Source organism: Seriola lalandi, unplaced genomic scaffold (genome assembly GCF_002814215.2).
Source record: "Seriola lalandi dorsalis isolate HSWRI2012SDOR001 ecotype SW California unplaced genomic scaffold, Sedor1 jcf7180002054972, whole genome shotgun sequence".
NCBI lineage: Eukaryota > Metazoa > Chordata > Actinopteri > Carangiformes > Carangidae > Seriola > Seriola lalandi.
This window is the reverse complement of record NW_019525660.1, coordinates 5,421,105-5,435,936: the sequence shown is the minus strand read 5'-3', so window position 1 is coordinate 5,435,936 and position 14,832 is coordinate 5,421,105. Positions and strand designations below refer to the sequence as shown.

General features: G+C 41.3%; 1 protein-coding gene across 2 annotated transcripts in view; it reads right to left on the bottom strand.

Annotated features, from left to right (window-relative positions):
* Positions 1 to 2,415: 2,415 nt before the first annotated feature.
* The window catches only part of LOC111648223 (receptor activity-modifying protein 3), a 34,106-nt gene continuing 21,689 nt past the window's right edge, over positions 2,416 to 14,832 (bottom strand). For both annotated transcript variants that reach the window (XM_087171742.1, XM_023398049.2), the window contains exons 3-4: positions 14,553 to 14,712; positions 2,416 to 6,102 (exon numbers count right to left, since the gene is read on the bottom strand). In XM_087171742.1, the coding sequence (XP_087027868.1) occupies positions 5,847 to 6,102; positions 14,553 to 14,712 (416 nt within the window). In that variant the 3' untranslated portion in view covers positions 2,416 to 5,846. The remainder of the gene's footprint in view (positions 6,103 to 14,552; positions 14,713 to 14,832) is intronic.

Sequence of the window (14,832 nt, the reverse complement as noted above, 5' to 3'; positions counted from 1 at the left end):
ATGTCAGTTGGATGTGTAAGTGAATGTGTCAACTTGGAAGTTGATAATATTGTGTTTATAACTTGTTCCTTTTGCTCCAGTGGACAATAATCAGTTAATGCAGGTTTAACTAAAAAACATTTCACTTCCTGGAAAAAACTAATTGCCCCAAACATAATTCAATCAGCAATAATATTTCAGTTGTTTTGCAGAGATGACTCAGATGTTATCAGATGCTGACATTTCCTTCATTTTTAGGCCGAACCTCTATTTCACTCCACCAGAAATTCAAGACAACTCTTAAGAAAACAGCTTTATTTTCAGTTTTCATTACATCCATCAGTGACTTCGACCTCTTGTTACAGAATCCGACTTTATTTCTATCATGGCTCAGACAGACAGAAAGGCCAGACAGAACAACGTCTTTCAAAAAAAGTTAAAGTGGTTTATGGGGACAGAGGGGGAGAGTGGGAACTTCAGACTGGGAGGATGTCCTGTTTGGATCATGTGCTTCTTACTGTGGGAAAGTGTGTGTTTGTGTATGTGTGTGGTCTAGTTGTGAGAACTGACTTCTCCTTCTGAGGATCCATTCTTCCTGTGAGGACAGTTTTGTGATTTATTGAGATTGATTTTTTTATTTATTTTTTTATTTTATTGCAAGTCAATTCAACAATTCAATGTCCTCCCAAATGTAGAAGACCACCAAAAGACTACAATGTCTGTGTGCGTGTATGTGAGCTCTTCTCCCCACTCTGGGGCCTCTACACATTCATGCACACAAACACACACACACACTTATCACTCCAGAAACCAGCACTAATATAAAGTAAATAAATCACATTTTCAGAGCAGCAGTTGTTTTAAGAACTCTACCATCCTCAGAGGTTTGTTTGTTTTATGCATCTTGACATGATTTCCCAGTTTGAATTCATGACATTTGTCATATCAGTCTTTTTCCCAAAAGTCTAACGGCTAAGATTTACAGTGACCAGGTTTCCAATAAAATGTTGAGCAAATTTGTCAAGCAAACTGAATTTTCTGAAGCGGTTAAAAAGTAAAAATGAGTGAAGTCTTGTTTCCCTCAACTCCTGTTGTGTGAATATGAATCAAGTGGTTGATGGAGTTGAACAGCTGATGGAGTGATCTCTCCAGTCACTGATATTTAACCACGGCAGAAGGACACAGCTAGTTGAGGTCAATAATAGAGCTCCAGTCAAAGCTCAAACGATAGAAAACAATGTGTAAAACATGATATAAATCTGACATTTCTGTTTGTTTTATGTATTAATGTGAGGAAGGTTATAGTATGCTCATTGCTACTCACAGATCAGATTTTTCCTCTTGTTTATTCACTTAATCTGTTTCACTTTGGCTTTTATCCACACAGCTCCTGTTACACTGATTCTGACTGTGCTTTGGTTCCACTAAGGTTTATATGCACCTATTAAAAATGTTCATAAAAACAGGTGGATGGAAACGGTGTCTCTATAGTTCAGGTGTCCCAAAATAACAGTGATACAAACTAGAAATGGACACAGCCTTGAAAAGCCTCAGCTGAACCACAGAGCTTTGTGCCTTTCCAGCAGTTCACCCACCACAACAGCGCAGCTCTGTGTGGAAGCATGGCACTCTCGCACTTCCTGCGCTGGTTTTGGTCAAAACGGCTGGGTCAACCCACTTCCCTGTATTCTTCTGTCAACTCTGGGAAAAAGCTTTAATATCCTTCCTGCCTCCAAGATGCTGGACATGCAGTCGTAGTCAAAAACCATCCTTGAGGGCAACTACACTGCGATGTGTCCCCTCACCACAGAGTGAACTATTGTCTCCTCTGTTTGGGTCTCTGTGTTCTGCTTCTCAGAAGAAAGAAAAACTGGAGTGGCTTCCTGGACAGTTTCAGATGGAATAAATACTGCCTGATATCTGGCCATTTGTTTGTTTAGGTGGAGTCAGCAATGATGCTGATTGTTTTTTGGTCACTGATTTTTTTCAGATCAGACTGAGTTTCAACATCAGTGACCATTACCCACTGTCACTGATGACTGCATTGTTTGACTCTGAGTTTATTTACATGATGCAATGATAAGATTTAAAACAGCATGGCCGTGATTTCTTTGCATTGTTTCAATGGTTTACACAGAACCAAAGCAAAGCTGTCATGGACTCAGCTGTCGGGCTGTTTGTATAGGTCCAGATAACACTGTTTGTCTTAATAAAAGAATAATGAGTGAGTCTTAATGCACTCACAAACACTGACCTGAATAAACTCTCCCAGGGATTCAGAGTTCTGAGGTCACGAGAATGAATTTTCTAAAAAAAACTATTCTCCGCAGTGTAAACAACATCTGTTCTCTGCCATCTACAACATAAAGTATGAAACAGACATAGTCAACAAGAGTATGATTCAAGTTCAGTCTAAGATAAAGGCAAACAGCACAATACATTAGTTTCTCAGATTTATTTTTTGTAGTATTATAGATGCAGTAGACATCTATGGTTTCCCTGCAAAGATGTTTTACTGTCTGTGAACCTCTTGTCTGAACTGTCAACATTGTTTGGGACAGTTGGTGGTGATGGGAAAACCTGAGAGTTCGCACCATCAGACACTCATGAAACAACATGAAACAAAGCCCTGTGAGTGATGTGAAATCCATGTTCTGTTTGGTTTATAAAGACCAAGCTCTTGTGCATCCAGTGTCACATACAATTGTAGCTTGGACACTACCAAGACAATAAATTAACACAGCTTATCCAACATACATCTGTGCCTGCATCACTGTTGTCACCACCAAGTGATAATAAAATCTGTAAATGTGACATTTACTGCCTTACTGTATTTTTAAATGTGTATGTATCATAGAAACTGGAGGCTGTAGACTTTAATTCTGGTGCATTTGCTGCATGTCGGAGTAGATATGTCTTAATAAAAACTTAATATCACGCTCCAATGGCATGGCGCAGACTGGACTGATGAGACTGGATGTGTCAGCAGCTTTGGGCTTTTGTGACAGTTCTTTAGTCACATGGTCTGTTATGCAAATTCAGAGATCATAGGGAGAAAGAGCAAACAGGGACAGTTCTGGCTTTGATTTGATTTTAATTGTGACCTTAAATAGTATCTACAGTTAATAATGATAAAATGATTCCTTCAGGATGTGAAAGTATACACCAGTAATGACTGCATTTCCTTTTGACAGTGATGGATGTTCATACGCACACACTTACACACTTTTCAGATGACAGATTAAAAAGAGGACTTGATAAACAAGGAGGCTTTGTTTGTAAGCTGGGACCGCTCAGGTGGGTGAAGCAGCCCGTTGGACGACTACGGAGAAAACACCTATAGGCCTGGTGATCAGTCATTACACTCAGTGAGCATTGGGCATATGAGGGTTTGTTTTAAAAGCCTTTGACAGGTTTCAAATCATTCTTAATGCACCTCACGACCCCTGTGCTGGACTGAAGTTCTGTGTTTCAGAGTTCATTAGAACAAAAAAGTAAAGACTCAATAGAGTCAAGTCTTCAGTGGAAAAGTAAAGGGGAGATTTAGTCATGACTCTTAATAGCATTTTTATATTTGAATACATGCTTAGCATTGAGCCTAATTCATACCAGATGAGGTAGGCGAAATGCTGTTTTTCCTCCTGTGGCAGCAATTAGTTCACTATGTCCTTTAAGGACATTGTTATCATCCTGTTGTGCCACAGTGTTATGATGATTTCATATTCAAAGACTGTGAGTTTAAAAGCAGCAGAGAGAAATTCTCGTGTCTTTATGCTTCACTTGTTAAGATTGTAACTGAGCAGGTTTCCTGCAGCATGTCTGGTGGAAGTGAAATAAAGAGCCTCTCCACTAATATCAGAAGAAATGTTCCTTTTTTATAAAAATATCATACAAAACAAGCAGTGGTGCTTCCAAACACAGCAAAGGCCATGTTTTCAAGAATTCATCTGATAACTGATAAAGAGAAGGACTGTGTCAGGATGTGAGTCTGCTCAGCAGGTGACTGATCTATCTATCTATCTATATAACGTGTTTGCATGTAATAACCAATCAGAGCAGTGTGTCACAGTGTCAGGGACAGTGTCAGTCTTCGTCTTCCAAGCTGGTTAAATGTTAAGACAAATGACTAATTATAAAGTCAGTTAAAACTGTGTGATGACAAGCTGGATCTCTGTCATACAGGGCTTTGAACATATGGTGAGGGGCTTACATCTCCCCTCATCAGTTTCCTGAGGGGAACCCTGCTAAAATGAGCTAAAAAAGACAGCATTACAAAACTGTGTTGCTCAGTGTTTGTTTTCTTCATGTAATGAAGGAGAGAAATCAACCATTCTAAGAGAGACTGGAGATTTAATCAAGGTACTTAAGCTGAGTTTTAGTTTCCACAGGCAGCAGCTCAGGTGAGATAGTGTACAGGTGAGCTGACACTGCCTGGTGACTGGTGAGGAGCAGTCCAAAAAACCGATGACATGCGTACATTAAAAAGGAATTCATTTCCACTGGTGTGGAGATGCAATGCAGATACAGTAGACAGCACAGAGGGTATAATTGTACAGTGAAATCCCAGTGTCAGTTCATAGTTAGTCTATTTCCACAGAGAACCCCTGTTTGTGAGTATTTTAACAGTATATTAAAAGTAATTTATTCTATAGTATAAGTTACAGTCCATCAGGGCTCAGGTAGTCACACAAGAAATTCAAGTCCCAAAATATACAAATCATAGTGTTGCCTTGTCTTTGGGATCCACACCAGTGTTTTTTTCTGTCCATTCAGTAAGTCAACAGTAAGATCAAACCTGCAGAATCAATATTAAGTCAAAATTTGGCATCTTTTTCATCCTTCCAAGCCATCAAACAGTATCAAGTTCAAATATTTAACAAGTGTCCTCTGGAAGTCTTGAGTTCAATCGATGCTTCTGATGCTTGGTGGATACTTTGGCCTTCAGCAACAATATAGTTCTCTGACAAGAATCTACGATGTCCACGCTTCAGATCCATGATCTGAATGACCAAACGCAACAAGATCTGGTGAACTGCCCCACTGGTCAGTTTCCCTGATAAGTGACGAAGGCATCAAACCACCAACATCCTCTGTGTCTCAATTAGGTCTTTGTCCCTGTTGCACAGAGAGACAGAGACTGCCCTGTATCTGTGGCAAACAGGAGACATTGCCCACAATTTAAAGGAGAGTTCCCCATTCAGAAACACATTCAATTAAAGAAATACTTTGATATTTGGGGACAAAAGAAGATTGATACCATACATGTCTGTCTGATAAATACATAGCTGGAGCTAGCTGCTAGCTAGCTTAGCTTAGTATAAGTATAGTATAATGACTGAAAACAGTGTTAAAGAGCTAACCTGGCTCTTTCCAAAACTAACCTGCCTGGAGTCTCCACTAGTTTCCTAAACTGGACATAACACACCATCAAACGGCGAGTTGTTGTTTGAAGTTACATTAAAGAAATTAAATGTGTTAATCGGTGAGTTTAAAAAAAGGCTGGTAAGCAGTTTTTCTTTTGCCTTTAGATAGAGCCAGTATAGCTGTTTTCCCCTGCTTCCAGCCTTTATGCTAAGCTAGCTCTCCACCAGTGGATCAGCTGCTGGCTGTATGTTAATATTTAGCAGACGGGTGGTATCCATCTTCTAGTATTGCAGGCCAATGTAAGATGTTTTATACATGAAAAGTTTTAAAAAACAGCCAGGGACCGCTTTCCTTGTCTTCACAGGGCGCTTGGGTGGTTTGCAGAGCCACTGATGGAACGTCTCACCAGCAGCAACTCCTTTGATGTGTCCAGTGCTGTTTCAGTCAAGAGGCTGGGACTGTGACCTCAGTCCTTCTCCATCCCCTTCCATCCTCCTCCCTTCCTAGGCCAGGATATCACTCCTCTTGCTGCACCAGACCACCAGGGCAATCATTGCCATGGTGAGGAAAACAGGGATGAGGATGAGGATGGTGAGCGTGTCATCCGGCGGGTCCACCCACACTACCTGTTCCATGGTACAGTTGGAGAAAAAGTGCTTGTGTACGCGGATGATGTAGCTCTCCACTAGTGGATTGGGCCAGTAGCAGTGGACAATTTGGGACTTGGTCTCTGTGCAGAGGGTGAAGAGGTGGTACTCACTGCAGAGGAAGATGGCAATAAGAGAGGGAAAGGATTAGAAGAAAATCATCACTGACTCCTGTTGCTTTCCTTCAGGGTCAAGTGTGCAGCTTTTCTGACTTTTGATCTCATTTGCTTTCTACTTACTTTTGCACCTTTTAAGACATTTAAATTACCTCACTACAACTGGTTCTCTGAAGGACACACAACCATTAAAAGCTTACTAGGTAAACCCTAGTAGACTATTATTATTCAGAGCACTGGATGTTCAGTACATAATCTACATCTGCTACAGTATGCTCCTGTTTCAGCTCTGCTTTATTTAATCCAGTCAGCCAGCTCTAATCCTCTTTCTCCATCCTGAGTTCGCAGTCCTCCAGATCCAGCTTTTCTCATGGCATCCCAGATGTCTGAGGATGAAATGTCATGTTTACATTTCCTGGAGCTCTAGACTTTGACTCTGTGTGCCATTAAAACTACAATGACGGAACAAAAGAGCCCCAATTCCAATCCGGTCCCTACACACACCCCCACTCAGAGACAGAGTCACACTTGTGGCTGTGGAGGGTCTCTTCATTGAGGGGGAGTTTATAAATACACTTGGCAAGCTTTGGGATGCCCTCACCTTTCTCTGATGGAAACAGGAAATTCATTGTTACCCAAAATATTTCAGAGAGATATTGTAATTAAATCAATATTTACTTAAAGGATAATCTTATGCACAGCATTGATACAAAGGTAGGCATCATTAAATTCATGGCATAGTTAGCTCGTGAGAGGAAATTATTAATTGAATAAATAAAAATCCACTCCCATGCATCTTTGGCCGCATTTCATTTTTGCTTAACATGTTTTCATTCGCCTTCTTAATCTAATTATATCCTCATTTTTTCCACAGTTTAATTTTCAAATATCATGTCAAATAAAAAAAAAAACCTCATCCCGTTTTTTCGGGTACACGGCGCCATTTTCACTCCAAAATACAATGTAACCTCTAATTTTACCATGTGTATGTCGTTACGGCTGGCTCAAACACCAAAAATAATAATGGACACAACACCAGAAGGAAGTTTACTACATTAAAGTTTATTGAAAAATGATGGGTGAAACTGAAAAGAAAACAGATACCTTGCACCACAAAGGTGCTGCTGCAGCAGGAGGGAGAGAGGGCTGAAACAAAGGGCCAGCCTAAATAGACTCAGCCCACTAGTCAGTACAGGTGTGTGTCAATCAGGCAATCAACCTAGAGGGAGCAGCAACAAGATCAACAGGAAACACCGAAATAAAACAGAATTACAGAACTGAATATTCTTCAGAGAGTGAGAAAAAAGCCTTTTCAGCCTGTCAGGGTCTCGGCCATCAACCTGTCTGTGCGCTGTCTGTGGTGCTGAACAGGTAGGCTACTGAAACACAGATGAACCTGCTGCAGAGAAATCCTCATTACAAGAGGTGTTTTGTTTATGCAAAAAAGGGGATTACATACATATGATAAGAGGAGTGTTTTGCAGAATAAAGCTTCCTGTCGAATCTGAAGTCAGAATCAACAGTAGCATATTATGAAACCAGCAGGAGTTTGTTTGTTTATTTTTTCTGTTAATTGTTCTACTAGATAAGTTGTAAGTTGAACAATGTTAAATATGAGGAAATGACCGTGTTTGGATGGCGGAGAGAGCTTGGATAATGTAGTAAGTAAGTAATCTAGTAAGGCTGAAAGAAAAAAAAATTGAGGTTGCTAATTCAGGTTCATTTAAAGAGTGGTTTGCTTTACAGCAAATCTAATGTCTGTACAGAACAGGATATAAGTCGTGCAGTGAAATGAGCATGAACCATCAACATGCTGTTAAAGTTATAATATGTAACTTTTCCACATTAAAATGTATAAAAATCACTAGACCTATGTTATTTATTTTTTGAGTTGTATGCTTACATTTTCCCAAATATTTCTAGTACTTCACAAACATAGAGAAATACCAAATTTTAATACAGTAATGCTCCGTGTCATTTGGTCCACTGTCAATGACATCATATCCCCTATGTGCATGGGGTGGTTTTGAGGTTGCCTGCCAGAAGCTCAAAATGGACTTTTATCTAGTTTTAAGCCACATACACTTTTTATACCTTGGTTGCTTTCAACCATAAATTTTAACCAGATTAAGGATTTTAGTCATTGGACGTCTGGATCTTAAGTTATCAGAGAAAAAAGCCAGGCAAATGTTAGGCAGCTCAGCTCCTAGCCGCTGGAGAAGTCCCGCCCCGTATCCACCAAAGGGTGTCGGCAAATCAGATTTTTTTTAGTTCAACTAAAGTTCAACTGTTTTATTTATTTATTTATTTTTACCAATTTGAATCCCCTGGTCGGTTTGTTATTGAGAGGATGGCACCGTTGCGGATAATTCGGCTGCTGGTAAAAAGCCTGTTGAACATCTGGTTCATAATTGATTAAAGAAACAAAGGCAAGCAGTCTCAGTTTCCAGCTACTCCCTGTCCGCCGAAGCGCATTGGTAAATCACTGAATTTTTTTAAAAGTGAAACTGCTTTATTTGTTTACCGGTTTTAATCTCCTGGTCCGTTTTTATGGAGAGAAAGAAATCACTGGGAAAAGTATGCCATTTTCTGTTGCTCCGATAATTAAATTTAACCTGATAAATAGATTTGATAATGCAATGGCATTGCTACGCCAGTGGGTGGCACTATACTGTGGCTAAACCATGGAAAATAAGTCTAATTTGTCATGCTCATGATGTCAATTGCTGCGCCGCAGTACTGTGCTCATGTCTGCAGTTGAGAGCCAATACATCCATTGAGCCAACATGTCTTCGCAGGTCTGGTTGTTTTTCTCAGTGGTACGGTAATGGTGGCGAAGACAACAACATCCTTGATCCCACACTATTTAGTGATGTCACCCAATGCCGTCTTCTCTTATTGTTTTGATTGAGAAACCCCTAGTGGAAGTTACATACTGTGCATTTAAACTGTGTTGAACCTTCCTGTGTTTTCAGACAGAACACGAGGCAAACTGTTGGTTACCATCCCTCACCAGTCATATGGAGCACGTCATCCAATTAAAATGAAGCTTGTTGATATAAATGGTCAATTAGATGTCACTAAGACAACGTCTGATGATCTTCAGAGCAGCATCTGGGCCACACAGGGATTGACCATGATTCCTAACAGTGAATATATATTATTACAAGGTCCACTATTCATGAGACAGCAAGGCAGAAAATCAATATGTTATTAGAGGTAAATAATTTAAGTGTATAAATGAATATACAGACTCACACACAGCCTGTGAGCGGTCTGTACACACACTGTACACACAGGCTCTGAGAAGCTGGTACCAGCTCATTTCAAACAATCTCTGCAGGGCCCACTGCTGGTTCCAACCTCATTCCTCTCTCCACACTCTGTCCCTTCCTCTCTCACTCTCTCTTCTTATCACTGTCCTCCAGACTCCAAAGTAAACTGCTGCTGATAAAGTCAGTATATCCTCCACAGACGTGTAAATGAAGCATTGGACACTAAACACCCAGATGGAAAACGTGAACTCATGGAGGCAGAGTTCCTGAAGAGGCATGTCATGCTGAAACAGTTCTCTGCTGATACATTCTCTCACCAATGTAAGTCATTGCTGACAGAGCAAATTCTGATTAAAAGAGGTTTTGACTCTTTACAATCCCTTTCCCTAAACTTCATTACATCAGAGATATTACACTACCCATCCTGAACTCAGGTAAAAAACACTACTTATACCAATACCTATTTTTTTCACTTTTTCAAGTGAAAGTGACACTGAACAACATTTGCACCCATGTTCAGAAACAACATGTCATCTATCTTTAAAAAAAGAAGTCTGGATCATTTTTATCACTCTTGTTTTGGCAAGATTTCTATAATGAATATTTATTGTGAACCTTACCAGATCTCACACAGAGCCCAGCTAACAGAGCTGTTAACTCCAGTCACATGACTTCAGACTAGGCCAGCACGATATCAGGAAAATCTGCGATGTGCAATGACACTGTTCAATATTGCGATGACGGTATGACATGCAATAAATAAACAAATATTGAAGTGTGCATGTACTGTTCCGGTCTTCCTCCATCATCGTGCTAGCTAACCTCACAGTCAACAGATTGACTCCATGACCCATGCATCCAGGGCTCCATCTGACAAGTCAAATGTTCACATGCTGAGTGTGAATACAGGGTTTTCCCTATGTTTCTGGAGGGCTTATGTTGAGGTTGCAGCGATGAGAAAAGTGTGGGTGCTATCATGAAATGTAGCTATATAATGTTATATTTATCTTATCTCATCAGTACAGCTTATTTGGCTCTTTATTGATACTCATATTGGTTCTCATTATTATTTTTTTTAAATAAATAAATAGTTTCTAAAGCAGCAACAATAATGTTTACACCAACAAAAGCACTGAATATAAACTCTATCTCTCTGGAAACTAATGTAAAATATCAATAAACTAAATAATATTCCTGACATGAAACACTGATTGAAGCTAAATGAAGAAGACATCGGTAACATCCATCATCTTCTCCACCCCCCTCCCGAGTAGCTTCATATTCACACCCATAGCAGAGCATGTCTTATGATGTTTATAGTTTTTGTCAAATGATTCTTGATTCCGTGTCACTTAGAAAAGCAGTCGATCTTTGTCTAAATGCAGGAGTCAGTTCTTGACACTCCTCCCAGATGTTTACACTGATCATCATGCCTGAAGTCAACCATCTGGCTTCTTGATGTGGTTAACTTTATCTCACATTTCACCTCTTCTTCACTTTATAGTCACTGAAAAAAAAACTTTGTGAATGTGAGTATGTATGAATTCGTATGAAACAGAGTGTTGTTGGAAAGCAGCATTAAGCTCAGTTCAATGACAAACTTTCCTGGAAAAAACTATGATGACAGAAAAACAGAGTGAGTGCATGACCGATGGGTAAAGCCAGTGGTTCGTCTTCCCAGAATCACTGAAGTTTTCCAGTAAATCAGTACTCAGATGGTTATTGACACTGGTTTTAATCTCCCCTGTGAATATTATGGTGCAATAAAGCAGTCTTGTGGCTCTCTACCTCTGCTTGTGGCTCTGCAGTCCAAGGAAAACAGATGAAGGTGAGAGGCCAAAGGTGAAAGGTAAGAATGAGGTGAACGCTAAGTAAAGATAGATACAGATGAGTGGTCCAGGCTTGCAGGCTTCTTGAAAACAGCTACCCCCCAACTGTTCTCAGCCCAGCCACAGTCATCTGATCAACTGCAGGGGACTGACAGATATTACAGTTTTCTATCAACCTATCTGTCTGGAAAGTGCCACCATGCAGGACTGACACCCCCTTAACTAAAGCTACAGATATAGAAAACCCTCAGACAGGAAGACAACAGCACTTGAGAAAAGAGGAGTAACAGAGATAAGTGCTTAGAATAAGCTTTTCAGGGTCCAGATACCTGTTATCATTCATAGCTTTACACAAAATGTTACACAAAATAACAGATTTGCTCTGTAGCAATTCATCTTTTGATAGCACAGTTGTACTTTGATCACTGTCAAATTAAAACTGCACTGGAAAACTGATCTGAGGAGACACTTCCATTTAACCCTGTGTGTTGAGGAAATTGTCTGCTATTCTCAATATCAGCACCTCATTCTGAGTCAGCAGGAGGAATTGACGGGCTCTCTGTGGGGTGGTGCTTTTCTAAAGTCTGAATTATCAGGAAACCATTTTATGGCAGAGAACACCAGAACCTATTTTAAGAAACAACCAGTGATTTCCACTGAGATGTCCTTAGGCATAACAACAAGAAGTAGGAAAGTGTGTTTCTGCTGAGTATCCATTTCGGGAAAATTAATTTAAAGTTTACCAGATATGGAGTTAAACATCCCATACCGGCTGAGCTGAAGAAGTCATACTGTGGATGCAGAGCCGGGGCTAAGCTAAAGGCTAGGAGATGGAGATATAAACCTTTTCTACCACTGATCCTCATGGGAAATGTCAACTCCCTGGCTAACAAGTGTGATGAACTGGAGGCACTTGTGAAGAACCAGCGAGCATATCATGAGTGTAGTCTCGTGTTTCACAGAGACGTGGTTAACTGACAACACTCCTGACCGTTGTGTGGATTTATCCAGCTTCACTGCAGTACGAGCGGACAGACGGACAGAGCAAATGGAAAAAATAAAGGTGGAGGACTGGTTCTGCTTGTGAACAATAGATGCTGCAACCCCAGTCATATAACAGTGATAGAGAAGATATGCTGTTGGGATATTGAACTGTTGGCAGTCGGTCTTAGACCGTACTATGTACTGAGGGAGTTCTCACACATCGTCGCCATTGTGGTTTACATTCAACCAAGAGCAGAGCCTGCAGTCACAAGACTAGTTCACGAGACTGTTGCGAGAGTACACACCCAGCACCCTGATGCATTCACTGCAATATCAGGGGATTTTACTCTCATTTGACTGGCTTCACTCAATATGTTGACTGTCCCACAAGGGAAAATAAGACACTTGATCTGTTGTATGCAAATGTCAAGGATGCCTATACTTCTTCAGCTCTACCAGCACTTGGCAGATCAGATCATAATCTGTTTTTTCTTCAGCCTTCCTACAAGCCCTGTGTACTGAGGCAGGCTGCAATCACCTGCTCATTCAGGAACTGGACCCCGGAGGCCAGTGAGTGTCTAAAAGACTGTTTTGAGTGCAGAGATCAGAATGTCCTGTTGGAGTCACAGGAAAATAATAAAAGCAAGGACCCTGACCTTGATAGAATGGTTGAATGTTCCACAGACTATATTAACTTCTGTATGGACACTGTAATACCAGCAAGGACTGTACACTGCTTTCCAAACAACAAACCCTGGATCACCAGTAACATCAAGACCCTCCTCAACCAGAAAAAGGAGACCTTGGAGACATGGAGACAGGGAGAAGCTCAGGTGTGTGCACATGAGCTGAAGAGGAGATTAAAGCAGGCGAAGGAGGACTACAAAAAGAAAGTAGAGAGGAAGTTGCAGCACAACAACACCAGAGAGGTGTGGAAGGGGATGAGGCTATAAAGAGAAGAACAGCCAGGCAACACCATGTAATGTAGACAAGGCCAATGAGTTCAACCTGTTCTACAACAGGTTTGACACAGCCTCACCTGTTTTTCTCTCCCACTGTTTCAGCTGCAGCTTCTCCTACGGCATCTCCTCCACAACCTGACATTGCAGCTGCAACTCCCTCCACACTGGGGTCAAGTCTCCTGTCCTTTACAGCGGAGGAGGTATGGGTGTGGCTCAAGAGGCTACATCCTGGAATGGCAACAGGCCCGGGTGGTGTGTGTCCGAGGCTGTTAAGGGACTGTGTAGCCCAGCTGGCTGAGCCTCTCCAGAGGATCTTTAACTTAAGCCCTCAAGCAGCACTGGGGGTCCACAGGGGACTGTTCTGGCTCCTTTCCTGTTCACCCTTTATATGGCGGATTTTAAATACAACTGTGAGTCCTGCCACATCCAGAAATACTCGGATGACACAGCTATTGTAGTGGAGTACAGGGATCTGACGATGGCCTTCAGTGAATGGAGCGACAAGAACCGCCTCCTTCTGAACACCTCCAAGACCAAGGAGATGGTCATGGACTTTCGTAGGTCTACACCCAGCCTTCAGCCAGTAAACATTTGAGGAAAGGACATTGAGGTGGTGCACACTTATAAATACCTAGGTGTGCACTTGGACTGCCCATGAATACAGATGCCATCTACCTGAAGGGGCAAAGCTGGCTCTTTTTCCTCAGGAGGCTCAGGTCCTTGACGTCTGCAGTGAAATGCTGCGAATGTTTTATCAGTCGTTGGTGACTAGTGTACTCTTTTTTGCTGCAGTCTGCTGGGGCAGCAGCATGTCAGACACAAACACAAAGAGACTGTCTATCTGTCTGTCTGTCTGTCTGTCTGTCTGTCTGTCTATCTATCTATCTATCTATCTATCTATCAGGTTCAGGGGTCTTCTTCAGTATCAACAGAACAGCAGCTGATTGTTGTCTGTAACCCCACTGATCTGCCAGCAAGCCAGAGCTGCAGGACTTTTCAAAAGTGTAAAGGAAGACTACAGGCTAAACAGGCTGGTTTTAAAGTTAGATATTCTGTCAGTCAGCACAGTTTATCTTCAATAACTTCTCACCAGTTCTCCCCACATTAGTTTTGTATCTTAGGATAAGGCTTGCCAGGTGTTGCACAGCTGTTTTTTACCTCATGAACTAACAGTGCAGTGAAGCCTGCAGCTTGTGCAACCAGACAGAAGACAAGCTGTTCCTGATAATAATTTTATCCACGCCTCAGTCCTTCTTTGAAGTAACCTTACTCTTCTGTGTTCCGAATATTAGTGGAATTCAACGCAATGTGCAGTGCAGTTTTGACCTGTATCATGAAGCTGCAAACTGCTGCTAACATTTCTGCTGTGAGCGATGAACTCCACTTTGGCTCGTACCTGATGAAGTGTGTGAGGTTACACCAGTACTGTGGATCTATGTGAGCCATGTCGCGCTTGAAGTCCTCTCCACAGATCTCCACCTCCCACTGCAGACGTGACTCATTGCAGGCTTTCCTCGGCCAGAGGGGGGTGGGCTCTGTGCTGAAACTGTCAGTGGCTGTGAGGACAGAGAGAGGACGAGAGCAGAGCAGTCACAGGTGTTGTATAAAACGTCGTCCACACAGACAACAATAACTATAAAGATCACTATATACATATAGTTTTAAAAATTGTCCTG